The sequence below is a fragment of the Juglans microcarpa x Juglans regia genome, chromosome 3D (assembly GCF_004785595.1).
Source record: "Juglans microcarpa x Juglans regia isolate MS1-56 chromosome 3D, Jm3101_v1.0, whole genome shotgun sequence".
Classification (NCBI taxonomy): domain Eukaryota; kingdom Viridiplantae; phylum Streptophyta; class Magnoliopsida; order Fagales; family Juglandaceae; genus Juglans; species Juglans microcarpa x Juglans regia.
In genome coordinates, this window is record NC_054598.1 from 22273791 (window position 1) to 22289613 (window position 15823).

At 38.2% G+C, this 15823-nt stretch overlaps 1 protein-coding gene across 2 annotated transcripts; it reads left to right on the top strand.

The window, feature by feature from the left end:
• The first annotated feature begins 5561 nt into the window (after positions 1 to 5561).
• LOC121254166 lies at positions 5562 to 10152 on the top strand. 2 transcript variants are annotated; one of them, XM_041154121.1, is made up of 3 exons: positions 5562 to 5908; positions 7626 to 7826; positions 9047 to 10152. In XM_041154121.1, exons 2-3 carry the CDS (start codon positions 7718 to 7720, stop codon positions 10048 to 10050), a joined length of 1113 nt encoding a protein of 370 aa, XP_041010055.1. In that variant the 5' UTR covers positions 5562 to 5908; positions 7626 to 7717; the 3' UTR covers positions 10051 to 10152. The 2 variants fall into 2 exon arrangements, with proteins under 2 accessions (XP_041010055.1, XP_041010056.1); XM_041154122.1 differs by having other exon boundaries at positions 5564 to 5908; positions 9063 to 10152.
• Positions 10153 to 15823: the final 5671 nt, after the last annotated feature.

Genomic DNA, 15823 nt, shown 5'->3' on the forward strand with positions numbered 1-15823 from the left:
CGATAGTGGCGCCATTAATACGATGTGGTTTCTTGGCCTTGTTTTATCCTTTGTGAGCCGTAGATGTTCCTATCTCAGCAGATCAAGGGTTCTCCGCATTTCCTTCTGCATTTCCTACAAGTTCCCAGGTTCAGAACATGGCCGAGTGTTGTCAGGCTGATTTGTATTGTCAGTCGCTTCACCCTTTTCCTTGGTTGACACCTTACTTCAAGCATGGTCCTAGTGACCCTAAGGCTGAGTATTGGGCCAAGGCTCAGTGGGCTTTATGAAGTGGGGGAAAATATCCTTACAGAAAGAAAAGAGGAAATGGGTTTCTTTTACGACTACTCCAGTTGATGAATTATAGTATACGTTTAACTTGTTTGACCAAAGAATATGAAATGTATCTAACCCATATCTCTTTTTTTATTTTTTATTTTTATTTTTGTATGCATTGTATTTGCTATTCTCATATGATTGTTGGGGCTCCTTATCTTCATCTCTATCTTATTATTCATGTAATAAAAATGATACACATGGAGCCTTTTCACAATCCTTTATACAACCACGATTTTAATTGAGAATATTTTTATAAAATAATTTATAAAATTAATATCGTTTTACAAAAATATCCATAATTTAAAACATGATTGTATAAAGAGTTGTAAAAAAAAAAAAAATTGTAAAATGGGTTGTATGTGTATGACTTCTCTTAATATAATGCAAGCTTTGAAACAAAATCCACGTGGCACATTTGGATCAAGTAGTAAATTAGAATTTATTCAACCCCACAAGTTGGAAATCTATGTTCCAGCCATCACTTTAGAAAATGCACTAAATAAATAAGAATACAATTCATAAATATAAACAGTATTATTGTTTGCTACTATTTGGTTTTATTTTTATTTCTCTGTATTGTTGTGGTTGTAAAAGAAATTTGCTTCTCTTTGTCAAGCTTTGTTGTGGTTGTATTTCTAATGATTTAGTTTTATTTCATTGTGGTCATTTTGGAAAACTTGGATATAAAAGTGAAAACTATTTTGTTTCACATGAAAAGAGGTCTTTTTTCGGTCATTTCTTCTATAATAAAAAAGTGATTTTAGACCATACTTAATTAGGGGTGCTACCAGCCCCTTACGGGGCGGGGGCACCCCTTCCCCGTACCCCGCCCCACATGGGGCGGGGGGTAGGGTTTTCACCCCCGTCCCCCACCCGGGAGATGCAGGGGTGGGGTGTGGGGCGGATCCTCTTTTCACTTAAAAAAAATACTACATTTATTTAATTTAAAAATTATTTATAAGTAGAAAAGTAATTAAAAATACATTTTTAGATCCAAATTATAAATTTAAATTTTGTAAATATGACTATAATTTAAAAACTATGTAATTTTTAAATTTGCTAATGCATATTTTGTATAAATTGTAGTGTATTAATTTTCAAACTATGTAGTTTTTAAATTTGTCAATACATATTTTATGAACAAGTCTAACAAATTGTAATATATATTTATATATACACAATTTGTAAAATATAAATTTATATATATATATATAATATATATATATATATAATAGGGGCGAGGGCGGGCCCTCCCCACCATCCGCCCCCGCTAGGTGCCCTAGATTTGGGGCGGGGGGCCCCGCCCCGCCATGCGAGGGCAGAGCAGAAGCAGGGCAGGGCAGTGGGGGCGGAATTCATGTGATGACTTGAATTAAAATGTCCTTCTATAGATGTCATGCTGGATTGAGATGCTATTACTACAAATGCTGATCCAACCAAGCTGCACCCTCCAAAAGACCTCGGTTATGATAAAATACCCTATCAAATTTCTAAACTCGCTAAAATAACCCCACAACAAATTCAATTAGACAAACAACTTTGCTCCAAATTTAACCAACCGATGACAATAAAAAATCTACAGAATAAGCTTCATCTCCATCTTCTCTCACACTCCCCACTATCCATCTAGCATCTTATTGTTCTTCATTTTTATCTTTCTCTTCTCCTTCTTCTTCTCCAGAGAAATTGCAGAGCCATGTTTATTTTTCAACCATGGAGTGTGCCACAATCTAATAGACAACTGCGTCGACATGATCAGATCTAGCCAGCGACCTGCAGTGGAAATAACCATAAATATCTTCACTTTTGCACTAGAGACCAACGACTGTGGGTTGAAGATAGAGATTTCTAGTGGGTATTTCTGCCATCATGGGTCTGATATGGAGATTTCTGGTAGAAATTTTTGCCGTGGACTTGACCGAATAGTGCCTTATTCACCCATGATGGATGACCATTCCTTCAATGCTATCACTCACCCTCTTGGATTTTGAGAAGTTTTGCTCACATTCGAACAAAGTGCTCTCTGTTGTTGCTCACCCTTCGTGAGGAGCACTTTGCTCAGAGGTGCAGACTGTTTCGCTTGGTTAAGTGGAGCACTATTGCGCTTCAAGGGGTGAGCTTTATTGCTCGCCTCGGGGTTCGAGATCTCTTTGCTCGTCTCATAGGAGAATGAAGCTCCAACACGATTTGAGCAATTTGACATTTGTCAGATATGTGCTTGGTAGCCAATCTCCAACGTGATCCGATCTATTTCATCAGAGATCGAATCTTATGTTCGATAGTTGAGCTCCCCCATGATCTGATCAATTTTATTTAACTACTTTGATCGAGTGTTGGATACTTATGGAAGTCGGGTACGCTTTAATAGATTGGTGGTTGGATCACATGCTCAAGAACCGAGTTTTTCCATATGATTAAACCTATTTGACCAGGGTAAAATCACGTGCTCAGGAGCAAAGCTCCCACGTGATTCGATAATTTCATTAGCAGTCGGATCACGTGCTCAGGAGCCAAGCTCCCATTTGATCTTGAGCAAGGGCTTATTTATTATTATTATTATTTTTTGTTTGTTAATCGCGAGCTAGAAGTTGGCACAACTCACCAAGGGTTTATTTTCTTCCAGCCTGGTAATCGTGGGCTTGAAATTGGCTTTATTCTAATCACATAATTTCAGTTGGTGAAAAATATTAAAATAAATTAATAAAGTAAAGAAACGTTGACGTGCAAGATAAGATAAGCTGCTAGGAGAGAAAAGGGAAAATATACAACTAGAAAAATAAAAACTTAGCTCTCCATAAGAACAAAAAAATTTAAAGCCAACCCCGAGAGGATAAAGAGCTATAGACTTAAAAATCAAAGGGTCGTAGATACCTGTGAAAGACGAGGGCATATAGCCTACGCACATAACAACTCAACCTCGATTACTTGCTTGGAAATTTCAAGTTTACTTGCTCGAAAATGCTGAGCTTACTTTCTTGGGGTTCTTCAAGCTGTGCAGTTGCCCGGTTCCATGGTTTTTTTTGCTGCCTGGGAACTCATGATTATGCTGATGAGGACATGATCGAGCAAGTCGAGTAGTTTGGTTTGCTTGGTTTCATGTTGGGAGGGTTACTGCCGAGCTTTGTGAACCGAGCTAGATGCTCTATTTGTAATGCATGTGAAATTCGGATACAAGAAATTTCTTTACTCGGGAGTGCAAGTTTGCCTGGGAAGAAAATCCCGTGGAGGTTTTTGCTTGTTATTCATTTTCCATCTTCTCTTCATTTTCAGCCTTAGGCTCGGTTTGTATTCACAATCCATCTCAACTCATCTCAATTTATCTCAACTCATTTTACTACTATTTATTATTATTCATCAACTTTAACTTACAAATCTCACTACTATTCACAATCTATCTCACTACTATTCACAATTCATCTCAATTCATCTCAATTTATTTTCGAATCCAAACGACATCTTAAACTTTTTTTTTCCCTTATGTATTGCATTTTTTCGTCCTATCTTTATTTTTCCGTCCCACGTAATATGAGTTACCACGTAAGCCTTGGATCCTGTAGAGCTTGTACGATTTGTGTGAACTCCAATGGACCATTGGGCACCATTCCGGAACATGTGATGTAACCAAAGTAGAACTCCCTATGCTTGCACCCGGGAGTAGAGGTGGCGAGCATTTCTTGCTCGCATTGAGCAAAGTGCAAGCACTTCACTCGCAATCGTAGATGCGAGGAATTTTGCTTACACCGAGTAAAGTACTCATCCCCGTAGGCAAGATCACTTCATTTAAGCATTTGTGACCAATATCGTTCTCGCCTCGAGCGAGGAATTTTAGTGGCCCCTGCAACAAACACTTTTTCTCTCCAACCCATCGGGCGAGCAATCTTAGCCCCTGGTCAAACCTTCACGCTCTTTCAAAGTGCTCCCCGAGGGGGTGAGCTTTATTTCTTGTATCGAGTATGAAATCTTTCGCTTGCCTTGTGGGAGTTGATGCTGCTTTCCCCGGCGTTCGGGTTCTCTTTGCTCGCACAGATTATGAGTTGACCTTGCTCGCCCGGGGCTACAGCATTCCTTGGTCTCTCCTGGGTTTGAGTGCTATTTCCTCGCCCCGTGGTGCATACACACCCGAACGGGCACTCCTTGCTTGCCCTTAGGCTCGAGTAGTTTTGCTTGCTCCTGATTTCAAGCAGTTTTGCTTGCCTCGGATTGAAAGTTGTGCTCCCCCTCTGGGTTTGAGCACTTGCCTCCTATGGTATTTTGAAAACATCACTACTTCTTGTTTTATTTTATTCGAATTTCAAATAATCTTTATATAGGGGAAGCTGGACACGTGCCCTTCTACTAGTAAATAATAAAGATAAAGAAAATATTTCAAACAATATGTATCTATATTTTAAGAAATAAAACCACGGTTTATATATAGTTTTTATTCTTGTTAGTTTAATTTAATCTTTAATTATTTTGTACCAAGAATCCAATACAAGAGTAAACATAACATATTTTGGAGAAGATAAATAGTTTTTACAGGATGTCTAGGAATTAAAATTAAAAAAAAAAACATGAAAATCTCATATTCTTGAAAAGTCTATTAGTTTTTTTGTTACTTCCGAATATGGATTTAGTCAGAATCTCTAAAACCTAGACTCTCAAACTTCTTAACTCTGAAAATGAAGATACCAAAAATAAGATAAGTTCTGCAAACCTATGGCACCATGGGAATTCTTTTTTTTTTTTTTTTAATCGAGGAAAATACACTTTATACTCCCAAATTATCAGGATTTTTGTATGTTATATTTCAAACAAGCTAGTTTGGACACTGAGAAATTCTCAAGTATTCTCAAATATTTCTTTTTCAAATATCATTTAAATACAAAAAACTTTTTAATTTCAAAATTTTAACTTTTTCATCTAATTATTACCTAATCATTATCCAAATACAAAATCCAATATAACTTTTCCAAACTTCCAAACAAAATACAAAAAATAATATAATTTGTTCAAATTTCAAAACAAAAATAATATTCAAATAATTTGTTAACTTTATAGTGTTTTTAGTCAAATTTTTCTCTCTTATTTTCCAAAATCTAATTAAATATCTTAACTTAAACCATTTCACTATTATTCATAAATCATTTCACTACTGTTCACAAATATTTTGAGATATTCGTGTCCAAACGTGCCTTAATGGTGACTCATTGTATGTCATGACCTGGCCCTTTAGAAGTCGAGACCCAAGACCCTAAATCCAGCCCCCCGGATTATTTGAAAAAAAAAAGCGGGCGAAATGACTCCGTTTTCCTTCTTCCTTTAGCTCCCGGTGCTCCTCTCTATTTCTCTTTGAGTTCCGCCACCCAATCCCTACCCTAGCCCCGACTTCTCTCTCTTCCATCTCTCTCCCTTCTCTCCATCTACTCAACTCACTCACTCACTCTCTTTCTCTCTCTCTTTGTGGAAGGGTAGCCCCTGCAACCAGCAAAGGCCACCGGCGGTAGCCAAACTGCCTCATCTCGCCAAGTGTTTCATACCACCAAAAACCATCTCTAGGCAGCATCACTTCACTCTTGGATTGGCCAACCACTACTCCAAGTTGAGTAAGGTATCCTCGAACTCTACCCATGCTATCACCTTTAGTTTTCACGATTGATTGGTTTGATGCCTACTAGAAGATTGGGTTGTTTATGTTGGAATTGTGGTTTTGAGTAATTTCGTGGCTTGGTTGATGCTTGGAAAGTTCCTTAATGGTAACGTGAGGGTCAAAGGAGGGAATGGGAATGGTTGTAAGATGTGAGTTGTTGTTTTCTGTGATGTGTGTTAGTGGGATTTCAGTGAATCCAATGAGATTGGGCTAATCTATTGGTGGAATAGTGTTTTCGGATGGTGGACTATTTGTTTATGGGCTATTTTTGGGCTCTTATTGAGCTATGGTTCGGATTATAGAATTGTGTTAATTAGGTTGGTTTTGTACTGATATGAATTAATAATGTGTTAGCAATATTTTTCAGGATTAAGCCATGATATTGCTACAGTTGAGGTTTAGATCTTAGTATATTGCAAAAGCTAGGTAAGCAGTGTTCCTATGCTAGACTTTGCTTAAATATGATTGAGGTTGATTTTGTACTCTGGTTCCCTATTGCATAAAATGTGAACATGAAATTTGGTTGTTTTATTACATTATATCTGTTATTGCATTGTATTTGAAAACCCTGAGGCATAAGGTTTTGTTCTGCTTTTGTTTCTGGCCCAGTCACGGGATATAATAGTAGCCTCTATTTTTTGCTCTGCCACAGGATATAATAGTGGTCTCTGGCCCTGTCACGTGATATACTATTGGCCTTTGTATTGAGTGTACTCACTTTGGTGACAAGGTGATTTATGTTTTGATTGGCTAACTGTATATATGCACAACCCTGCCGCAAGGGTAAACATGGCTTATGTTTATGTTTCTGATGTTGTTTTAGTATGCTTGTGGCTATGGTATTTTTTCTATATTAATACTGTAATGAAAAGCTTATGAAAATACCATTGCCATTTTTTAGAATTGTTTGTCTCTACATTCTGTAACTGGCTCATGTTTACATGTTAGTATATGTTTACTACTTACTGATTTTTTGATAGCTCGCATAATTATCTCTATTATTTTTCGAATGAATTTGAGGTTCCAACTGAGGATCAGAAATAAGAAGTACAGATAAGATTAGTTGAACATGGAAGAATAAGTGCCTAAGAGATACAGGTGGGTTAACATATTGCTAAATGGTACAAGGGACTATTGGAGGAATGTTATTCCAGATATTAGTTATTCCACTTTTAAATAGTATTTTTAGATATCGATGCATTATTTGAGATCTTGTGAAATTTCTTTTATTTTATATGTTGGAGGAGTTTAACGATGTTTTTGTGGAGGAGCATATATTTTTTAAAAACTAATTTTACATATTATCGAGTTTGTCTCTTTTATTATTTGGAGATTATATTTTAATGTTGAAAATATGATTTTAAGTGACAGGAAGTAGAAACACACTCTCTAACCCTTTGGGTATGGAGTGTGACATTGTAACATCTAACTCTAAAAAATTTACACTTTGGACTCTCGTTTAATTCTGATCGATTAATATATATAAACAAATATGTGAAACAATATAATTTTAACGATGAAATCTATATTTGTCCAATATTTACTAATCTTTCTGTGATCCGTATGCCTCAGCTTGTTCATGTTGGAGCAACGACGTCGTTCTGGCCTCTGAAATGGATTGAAACGATCTCTCTCCCCTGATTCTATCAGTGTCTCATCCTGGATCCTTGCATTGCAGCAAAACCCTTATTCTGCTGCATACCCTCTCAGCTGCGCAAAGCTGCAAACTTGAACTTCTGGTTTGCTTGGTACCATTCCTCTTCTTCTTTCATGAATATGGTCGTGATTCTAAGAAGTGGAGGGCCCTTCTGCATTCCGAGGCTGCCGTCTGCTCTTTTGTCCCCAAAAGCCATCTCCTTTAGCTCTAGTTCTCTATCAGGTATTAAATCAAGCACCGTACGTTTATTTTCTTCTTCTCGTACATGAAGTAAATAGGCTTATTTGGCTGTCGATAATTGGTTTTCGGCTCTGATTTCTCTTTGGGTTTTCATTGTTTTCCGTTGCTCTTGTCCATTTTAGTATTATGATGTGTAGCCTCTGATTACGTGCGTCATTTCTTATCTGTGAATGAACGATGAAGTTATCACTTTCTCTGCTGCGTATGGTATATTTATTTCTTGGGTTGCATTGTTCTTCAGTTCGAATCATTTGGTTTTAATTTCGAAGATTAAGGATTGTTTGCAGCACATGTCCATGAGTTATTCTTCTTTCTTTTTTTTTTTTTTTTTTTTTTCATTTTACCATGTCTATCTCTAAATTTTGTTCCCTTAACAAGAGGCCTGGAAATAACTTGTTGATGAGAATTTCAAGCTAAATGATCAAATTCATGATTATAAAAGTTTAGGTTAATTGAAATAAAACGATCAATTTTCTCTGATGTCAATGCTACTTCCTGAAATGCATTTGCATGAGCCGGCATAGATTTGTAGTTTCGACTGTACCATGAATTGCATGTTCAGGCATCTTGTTCTAATTGTTTTAGATTGTTCCTCTCCGAGAAAAAAGCATTGCATAATGCTGTTGTAGGAAAATAAACAAAAATCAGTTCTTTTATTCAATACAAATGTCATCTGAAAATAGTTGATTGTCAACTATGACCATATTTGAATGAAATGTAGACCACGATAGGTTTGGATGGTGAGATGAGAATTTTTGGTTTTAGAAAGTTTAAAATATTATATTTTAATATTATTATTATTTTGGGATTTGAAAAAGTTGAATTATTTATTATATTTTGTGTGGAAGTTTGAAAAAGTTGTAATGATGAGATGAGATGAGAATTTTGTGTCTCATCTCACTTGCCAAACCTACCTATTCATCGAGAACAAAATGTGCTTTTGGTAGAGGGGAGAGATAAAATACATTTGTAATGCTCGTTGTTTACATTGTCGTTCTTTATTAGTGGTGTGGCGGTGTGGCAGTAGCATATGATGCTATTTTGCTGCATGCAGTCTTTTTGCATTTGTTTCAGATGATTTTTTTTACCAACTCATTTCTCTCCTCTCTTTGTATTTTGTACTTCACAATCTTATCATGTGTGAGAAAATTCTCCTCTTGTACTTACTCTATGATGAACTCTTCAACTAAAATTTCAAGCAGTATGTGGCTTTTGTAGGAGGATCCTTCTGCCAAATACGTTTCCTGTCAACTGCGTGCTTAGCTCCCTAATGAGCAATGCCTGCATGAGTAGATTCTGTGGCACTTGCCATAAAGCAGCTGCATCACTTTATCCAAGAAAAAATAATGGAATTGGCATTCTGAGAACCATTTCCACATGCACCTCAACGGGAACCTTTCCAACTACTCCTCCAATTGTTCGTCCCCCCTCAGCTATTGTGTTGGCTGCCCACATTACACCACCGGATGCTCCCCAACGTTCAGAGGAATGGTTTGCCCTTCGCAGGGACAAGCTGACCACAAGCACTTTCAGCACTGCCTTGGGCTTTTGGAAAGGAAACCGTCGCTTTGAGCTCTGGCATGAGAAAGTGTTTGAATCAGGAACAGAAATTTTGGAAACTTTAAAAAAGTCTGCCATGGAATGGGGTGTGCTCAATGAAGCAGCAGCTATAGACCGTTACAGAAGCATTACAGGCCGCGAAGTAAGCTCATTAGGGTTTGCAACCCATTCGGAGGAGCGATTTGATTGGATTGGCGCTTCCCCTGATGGCCTTCTTGATTGCTTTCCAGAAGGTGGGATCCTGGAAGTAAAGTGCCCATATAACAAGGGGAAGCCTGAGATGGGTCTGCCCTGGTCAACCATGCCATTCTATTACATGCCTCAGGTGCAGGGTCAGATGGAGATAATGGATAGAGAATGGGTTGATTTGTATTGCTGGACACCGAATGGAAGCTCAATATTCCGTGTGGACAGGGAACGTGGTTATTGGGAGTTAATTCATGGTATTTTACGTGAATTTTGGTGGGAAAATGTGATTCCTGCTAGGGAAGCTGTGTTGCTGGGGAGCAAAGAAGAGGCCATGTCACATAAGCCAGCATCTACGCACAAACGGACAGGACTTGCCATTTTTAAGAGCATAAAGTTAGCTAGTGAAGCAAAGTTGTTGTGTAAGGAGATTGCTGGTCACATAGAATTTTATAGGTGATGGGCAAAATGATCTCTCAGTGGTCTTCCAACATTGTTTGATTGGCTAATAGCTCTTGTTGTACATTTATAAACCGTATTGAAGATATTCTTTCCTATTTCATTATGTTGCCAACCGATTGGGATTCAGGGTCCCTATCTTGTTGCTAACATAGCTTTCATGGTATCGGAGATCATTAGGTGGAGGCAGGGGCGGACCCACAACATTTTTTTTTTTAAATCCTGCAGAGATACGAAAATTCTCAAAATCATCTCCAAAAATACAACTTTGGCCCCCCAAGATTAATTACAACTAAAATATCTTATCACCGGCTGTCCAAAAAGTTATTTCAAGTCTTCCAACAATGACTCATATAACTTAAAAATTCACTTTTAAGTTATAGTTTTCTTCAAATTCTTCTTATCTTGTTACTCTTTTGAAATTTGGAGATATTCAACTCGGAAAGGAACTCATACAGGCAAGGTGTGAAACAAACTTCTAAAATTTGTTTTTGGCATACAAGTTAGTCCCCAAACTAGTTATGAAATGATATTTTGGCATGGATTGACTCCATTAGACATCTATATTAATTTTCAAATTATTTAGTTTCTTTTCCTCGATTTTTTTCCTTTTGTTCTTTTCAAATATTTTAGTTTTTTTTTTTTTTTGGTAAAATAGATGACAATGAAGTTTTTTTTATGTGTTGATATCTTTTAAAGTTTTTTCCTGTCCACATTTAAACATTTTCTTTATCTTGCTTGGTTTTGTGGTTTTAATCGATGAACTTACTTGTCATTCTTTAGCTTGTTAGAGAAATATGGGCATGCAAAAAACAATTGATTCATTATTTAAGAAAAAAGATGCGACTCATTCAAAAGTGGATGCACATTTAGATAGATCTTTATACATGGATATTGGTACTTCAGTAACTAATGAGCATCCCTATAAATATTCAAGAGTTCAATATGTAGAAATGGACACAACCTCTTTGGATCGTAATCTAGAATTACGTCCACGTATATGAGAATTTTCAATTAACTTATAAGATGAAAGTTATTTTAAAGCTGGTCCATATCAACCCAAGCTTTCAAAATATCCATTTTTAGGACCGGATAATCATCGTCGTCGTTTTCAAGCTTCTTGGTTCAACACATTCTCAAATTAGTTGGAATACTCATCCTCAAAGAATAATATATTGTCTTCCATGCTTCAGGTTTGCTAAGAAGTCAACAAATCATCCAGGTCTGGTGCATTTACATTGAAAGGTTTCGACAATTGGAAAAAAGTGAACCATGGAATGAATTGTCCTCTAATAGGACATGTGGGGGAAAGATCCAAATTCACCAAATAAAGTTGTCATGAATCGTTGTGAGGATCTAATGAATTATTCTCGACATATTGATAAGTTAGTTGAAAGACAATCATCTCAAAAAATAGAAAATCATCAGTTGCGGCTCAAAGCTTCAATAGAAAGTGTTCAATGGCTAGCATTTCAAGCATGTGCATTTAGAGGTTATGATGAAAGCTTTGATTTTTTTTTTAAAAAGACAATTTTATTGAATTGATAAACTCTTAGCAACTTATAATGATAAAATTGATAGAGTTATTTCGGAAAATGCTCCATGAAACTCTAAATATACATCACCTAAAATTCAAAACAAAATTTGCATATTATTACAAGTAAAGTACGATATGTAAGTCACAAAGATATTGAGGATGCTAAGTTTTGCATTCTTATTGATAAAGCTCGAGATGAATCGAAAAAGAGTAAATGACTGTTATTTTGAGGTTTGTTGATAGAGAGTTTTATTAGGGAGTGATTGTTCATATTGTGCATGTAAAAGATACTACTGCATTAACTTTAAAAAATTAAGATATGTGTTTTCCTTTCTCGTTATAACCTTCAAATTGATAATATTTGAGGCCAGTGATATGATGGAAGTAGTAATATGCATGGTGAATGGAATTGTCAAGTTTCTTTTCTTAGAGTTACAAAGTATAAAGTAGAGATGCAAAATCTGTCCACTAATTACTTATCCATTTGACTTCCATTATCCATATTGATGTGGACTCTTTCAAACGCAACGATGAATTGCAAGTTGCTCAAGTTGCTAAAATTGAAAGTATGATTGCTTCTATTGAAGTTGAACTAGAAGGGGAATAAACCAAATTGATACTTTGCAACAAGCTGGAAATACTCGATTGTCATCTCATTTTCAATCCGTGTAGCTTGATTAGAATGTTTGGTCCAATTTGTTAAGTTATCTATCTCAAATGAGAGGGAGCTAACTCTTTTCAACATGGTGATTGTTGGGGAAATCAACACAGCGGAAGAAATAAAAACGGTAATAAAATAGTACACTTTACGCACTCAATGACACCAAGAATTTAACGTGGTTCGGCAACTTCCTACATCCACAGAAAAGAGCTTCACTATTCAATAGTGGTACACAAGAAAATATTACAGAGGAGGAGGATCACACTCCACTCAACTCAAGTCTCTTTTTTCTCTCAGAGCTCTCCAGGCTCTCTCTCTTTTCTCTTCTCTTCCTTGGGTGTGAATTGAAGCTCTCGCATGGAGCTTCAATTTATAGGCGACGATCGTGTATGAATGCATTTAATTTTACATTCATTTGCTGGACGTTGGGGCGTTGAGCGTTGGGGAGATGAGTGCTGAGCAGTCAACAATGACTGCTCAGGGCATGGACTTCAACAAATTCTCCCCCTCCATGCCCATTTACCTAGATGCTATCCATTCCAGCTATGTCTCTACATAGCTCAAGCTTCTCACTTGTAACCACCTTCGTCAGCATGTCTGCTGAATTCTCTTTCGTATGGATCTTCACAAGCTTCAATAGCTGTTGTTCCATCGCTTCGCGTATCCAATGATAGCGGATATCAATATGCTTGGTGCGGGAGTGGTACATTGAATTCTTGCTCAAATCTAGAGCACTTTGACTATCACAATGTACCGTGTAGTCTTCTTGACTAACCCCTAGTTCTTGGAGGAAACGCTTCATCCACAACATCTCTTTTCCAGCTTCCGTTGCGGCAATGTACTCTGCCTCAGTTGTAGATAAAGCAATACACTTCTGCAATTTAGACTGCCAAGAGACAGCTCCTCCTGCAAAAGTGAAGAGAAATCCTGAAGTAGATTTCCTGCTATCCAGATCTCCTGCCATATCTGAATCTGTATAGTCTTCCAAAACTGGTTTAGCTCCCCCAAAACACAAGCACATTTTTGATGTACCTTTTAGGTACCTGAGAATCCACTTGACTGCTTCCCAATGATCATTTCCTGGATTTGAAAGGAATCTGCTCACCATGCCTACAGCATGAGCAATATCTGGTCTGGTACAAACCATTGCATACATCAGGCTTCCTACTGCTGAAGAGTAGGGAATTACTTTCATTTCTTCAATCTCTTTCTTTGAAGAAGGACACGAGCTCTTGCTCAACTTGAAGTGGTTAGCAAGTGGAGTATTGACTGGCTTTGCATCTCCCATGTTGAAACGTTTGATGACCCGTTCAACATATTTTTGTTGTGATAGCCACACCCTTTTGACATTCCTATCACGAACAATCTTCATGCCCAAAAGTTGCTGTGCTGGGCCTAAGTCCTTCATGTCAAAGGACTTGGATAGTTCCTTCTTTAGTTTGTTAATCTTGGACCTATCCTCACCAACGATTAACATATCATCAACATAAAGAAGGAGTATGACAAACTTGGCATCCTGGAACCTTCGAACATAGACACACTGATCTACAACAAGTCTCTTGTAACCATGACTCATCATGAATGAGTCGAACTTCTTGTACCATTGCCTCGGCGCTTGCTTAAGGCCATAGAGACTCTTCTTTAGCTTGCAGACTAAGTGATCTTTCCCTGGAACTTCAAACCCTTCTGGTTGCTCCATATAGATTTCCTCCTCCAAATCTCCATGGAGAAAGGCTGTCTTCACATCCATCTGTTCGAGTTCCAAATTCAAGCTGGCTACCAATCCAAGTATGACTCGGATTGACATCATTTTCACCACCGGGAAAAATATCTCGTCAAAGTCGATTCCCTTCTTCTGTTGGAATCCTTTGACAACCAATCTGGCCTTGTGCTTTATCAGCTTTCCTTGGCCATCTTTCTTCAGCTTGAACACCCATTTGCTTTTTAGGGCTTTCTTTCCTTCAGGAAGTTTCACCAACTCATAGGTCTGATTTCTCTGCAAAGAACTCATCTCTTCTTGCATTGCCTGCACCCATAGGCTTCTATCAGCATGAGTTTGAACTTCCTGGAAGCTCTCTGGCTCCCCCTCATCAGTAAACAGAATATAGTCTGATTCCGGATATCTCATCGACGGAATCAATAGGCAGCCTCTTGCCGATCTTCTTGGTTGAGCTTCATCAACCAAAGGAGGTTCATCACCATCTAACCCTTGTGGTGGTACACCAGCTGCTGGTGGAGAGGGTTCTTGCTCCCCCTGCTCGACACCCTGAGCTTCTTCTTCTGCTTCTGGATCTCGATCCTGCATATCCTCATTATCTGTGGCGAACTGTAATGGTGCAGGATGTGTATAGGAACTAAGCTCTACTGACATCGAGGAAGCTTCAGTTCCTATATGCTGGTTTTCATGGAACACAACGTCCCTACTTCTGACAATTCTCTTTGTCACTGGATCCCATAATTTGTATCCGAATTCTTCATCTCCATATCCAACAAAGATACATGGAGTTGACTTGACATCGAGCTTCTGTCTCAGCTCCTTGGATACGTGTGCAAAGGCTTTGCACCCAAACACTCTCAGGTGAGAGTAAGAGACATCTTTTCCAGACCAAACCTTCTCAGGAACTTCAAATTACAGTGGTGCGGAAGGTGATCTGTTGATCAAGTAATAGGCAGCACGAACAGCTTCACCCCAGAATGGCTTTGGTAACTTAGCCATACTGAGCATGCATCTTGTTCTTTCAATGATGGTCCGATTAATTCTTTCGGCTACACCATTGTGCTGAGGGGTATATGGGACCGTCTTCTCATGTCGAATACCGCGATCAGCGCAGTATGCAGCGAACCTTTTGGAAACATATTCTCCTCCATTGTCCGTTCGCAGGCACTTCAACTTCTTTCCCGTCTCTCTTTCCACTAGGGTGTGGAAATTCTTGAAGTGCTCGAAGACCTGATCCTTTGACTTCAAAACATATACCCAGACCTTTCGTGAAGCATCATCAATGAATGTCACGAAATATCTGTTACCTCCCAATGACTCTTCTTCCATGGGACCACATACATCAGAGTGTACCAGACTCAACAACTCTGATCTTCTCTTCGTAGAGGAATTGAACGAGACTCTGCGTTGTTTGCCAAACAAACAGTACTCACAAGGGTTTAACGCTATTCCTTTGGCAACCTTGATGAGTGCCTTTTTCGCAAGCGTATCCAACCCTTTCTCACCCATGTGTCCGAGTCTCTTGTGCCACAGATTTGGTGATGCCTCGTCTTCCGTTGCATTGAGGCTATCAGCATCAATCTTCACATGGGTCTTGTACAACGTACCGCAAATATGTCCTCGGGCGACAACCATGGCACCTTGTGACAACTTCCAAGTGCCATTGCTGAAGTAGCTGTCATAGCCCTGTCGATCAAGGGCTGTTCCCGAAATCAGGTTGAGCCGAAGGTCAGGAATGTGTCGAACATTTTTCAACACCATGTACAACCAACGTTGGTTTTTATCTGCACTTCGCCAACTCCCACGATCTTCGAGGAACTGGCGTTTTCCATCCTTACCGTACCAAAGTCTCCTGCTTT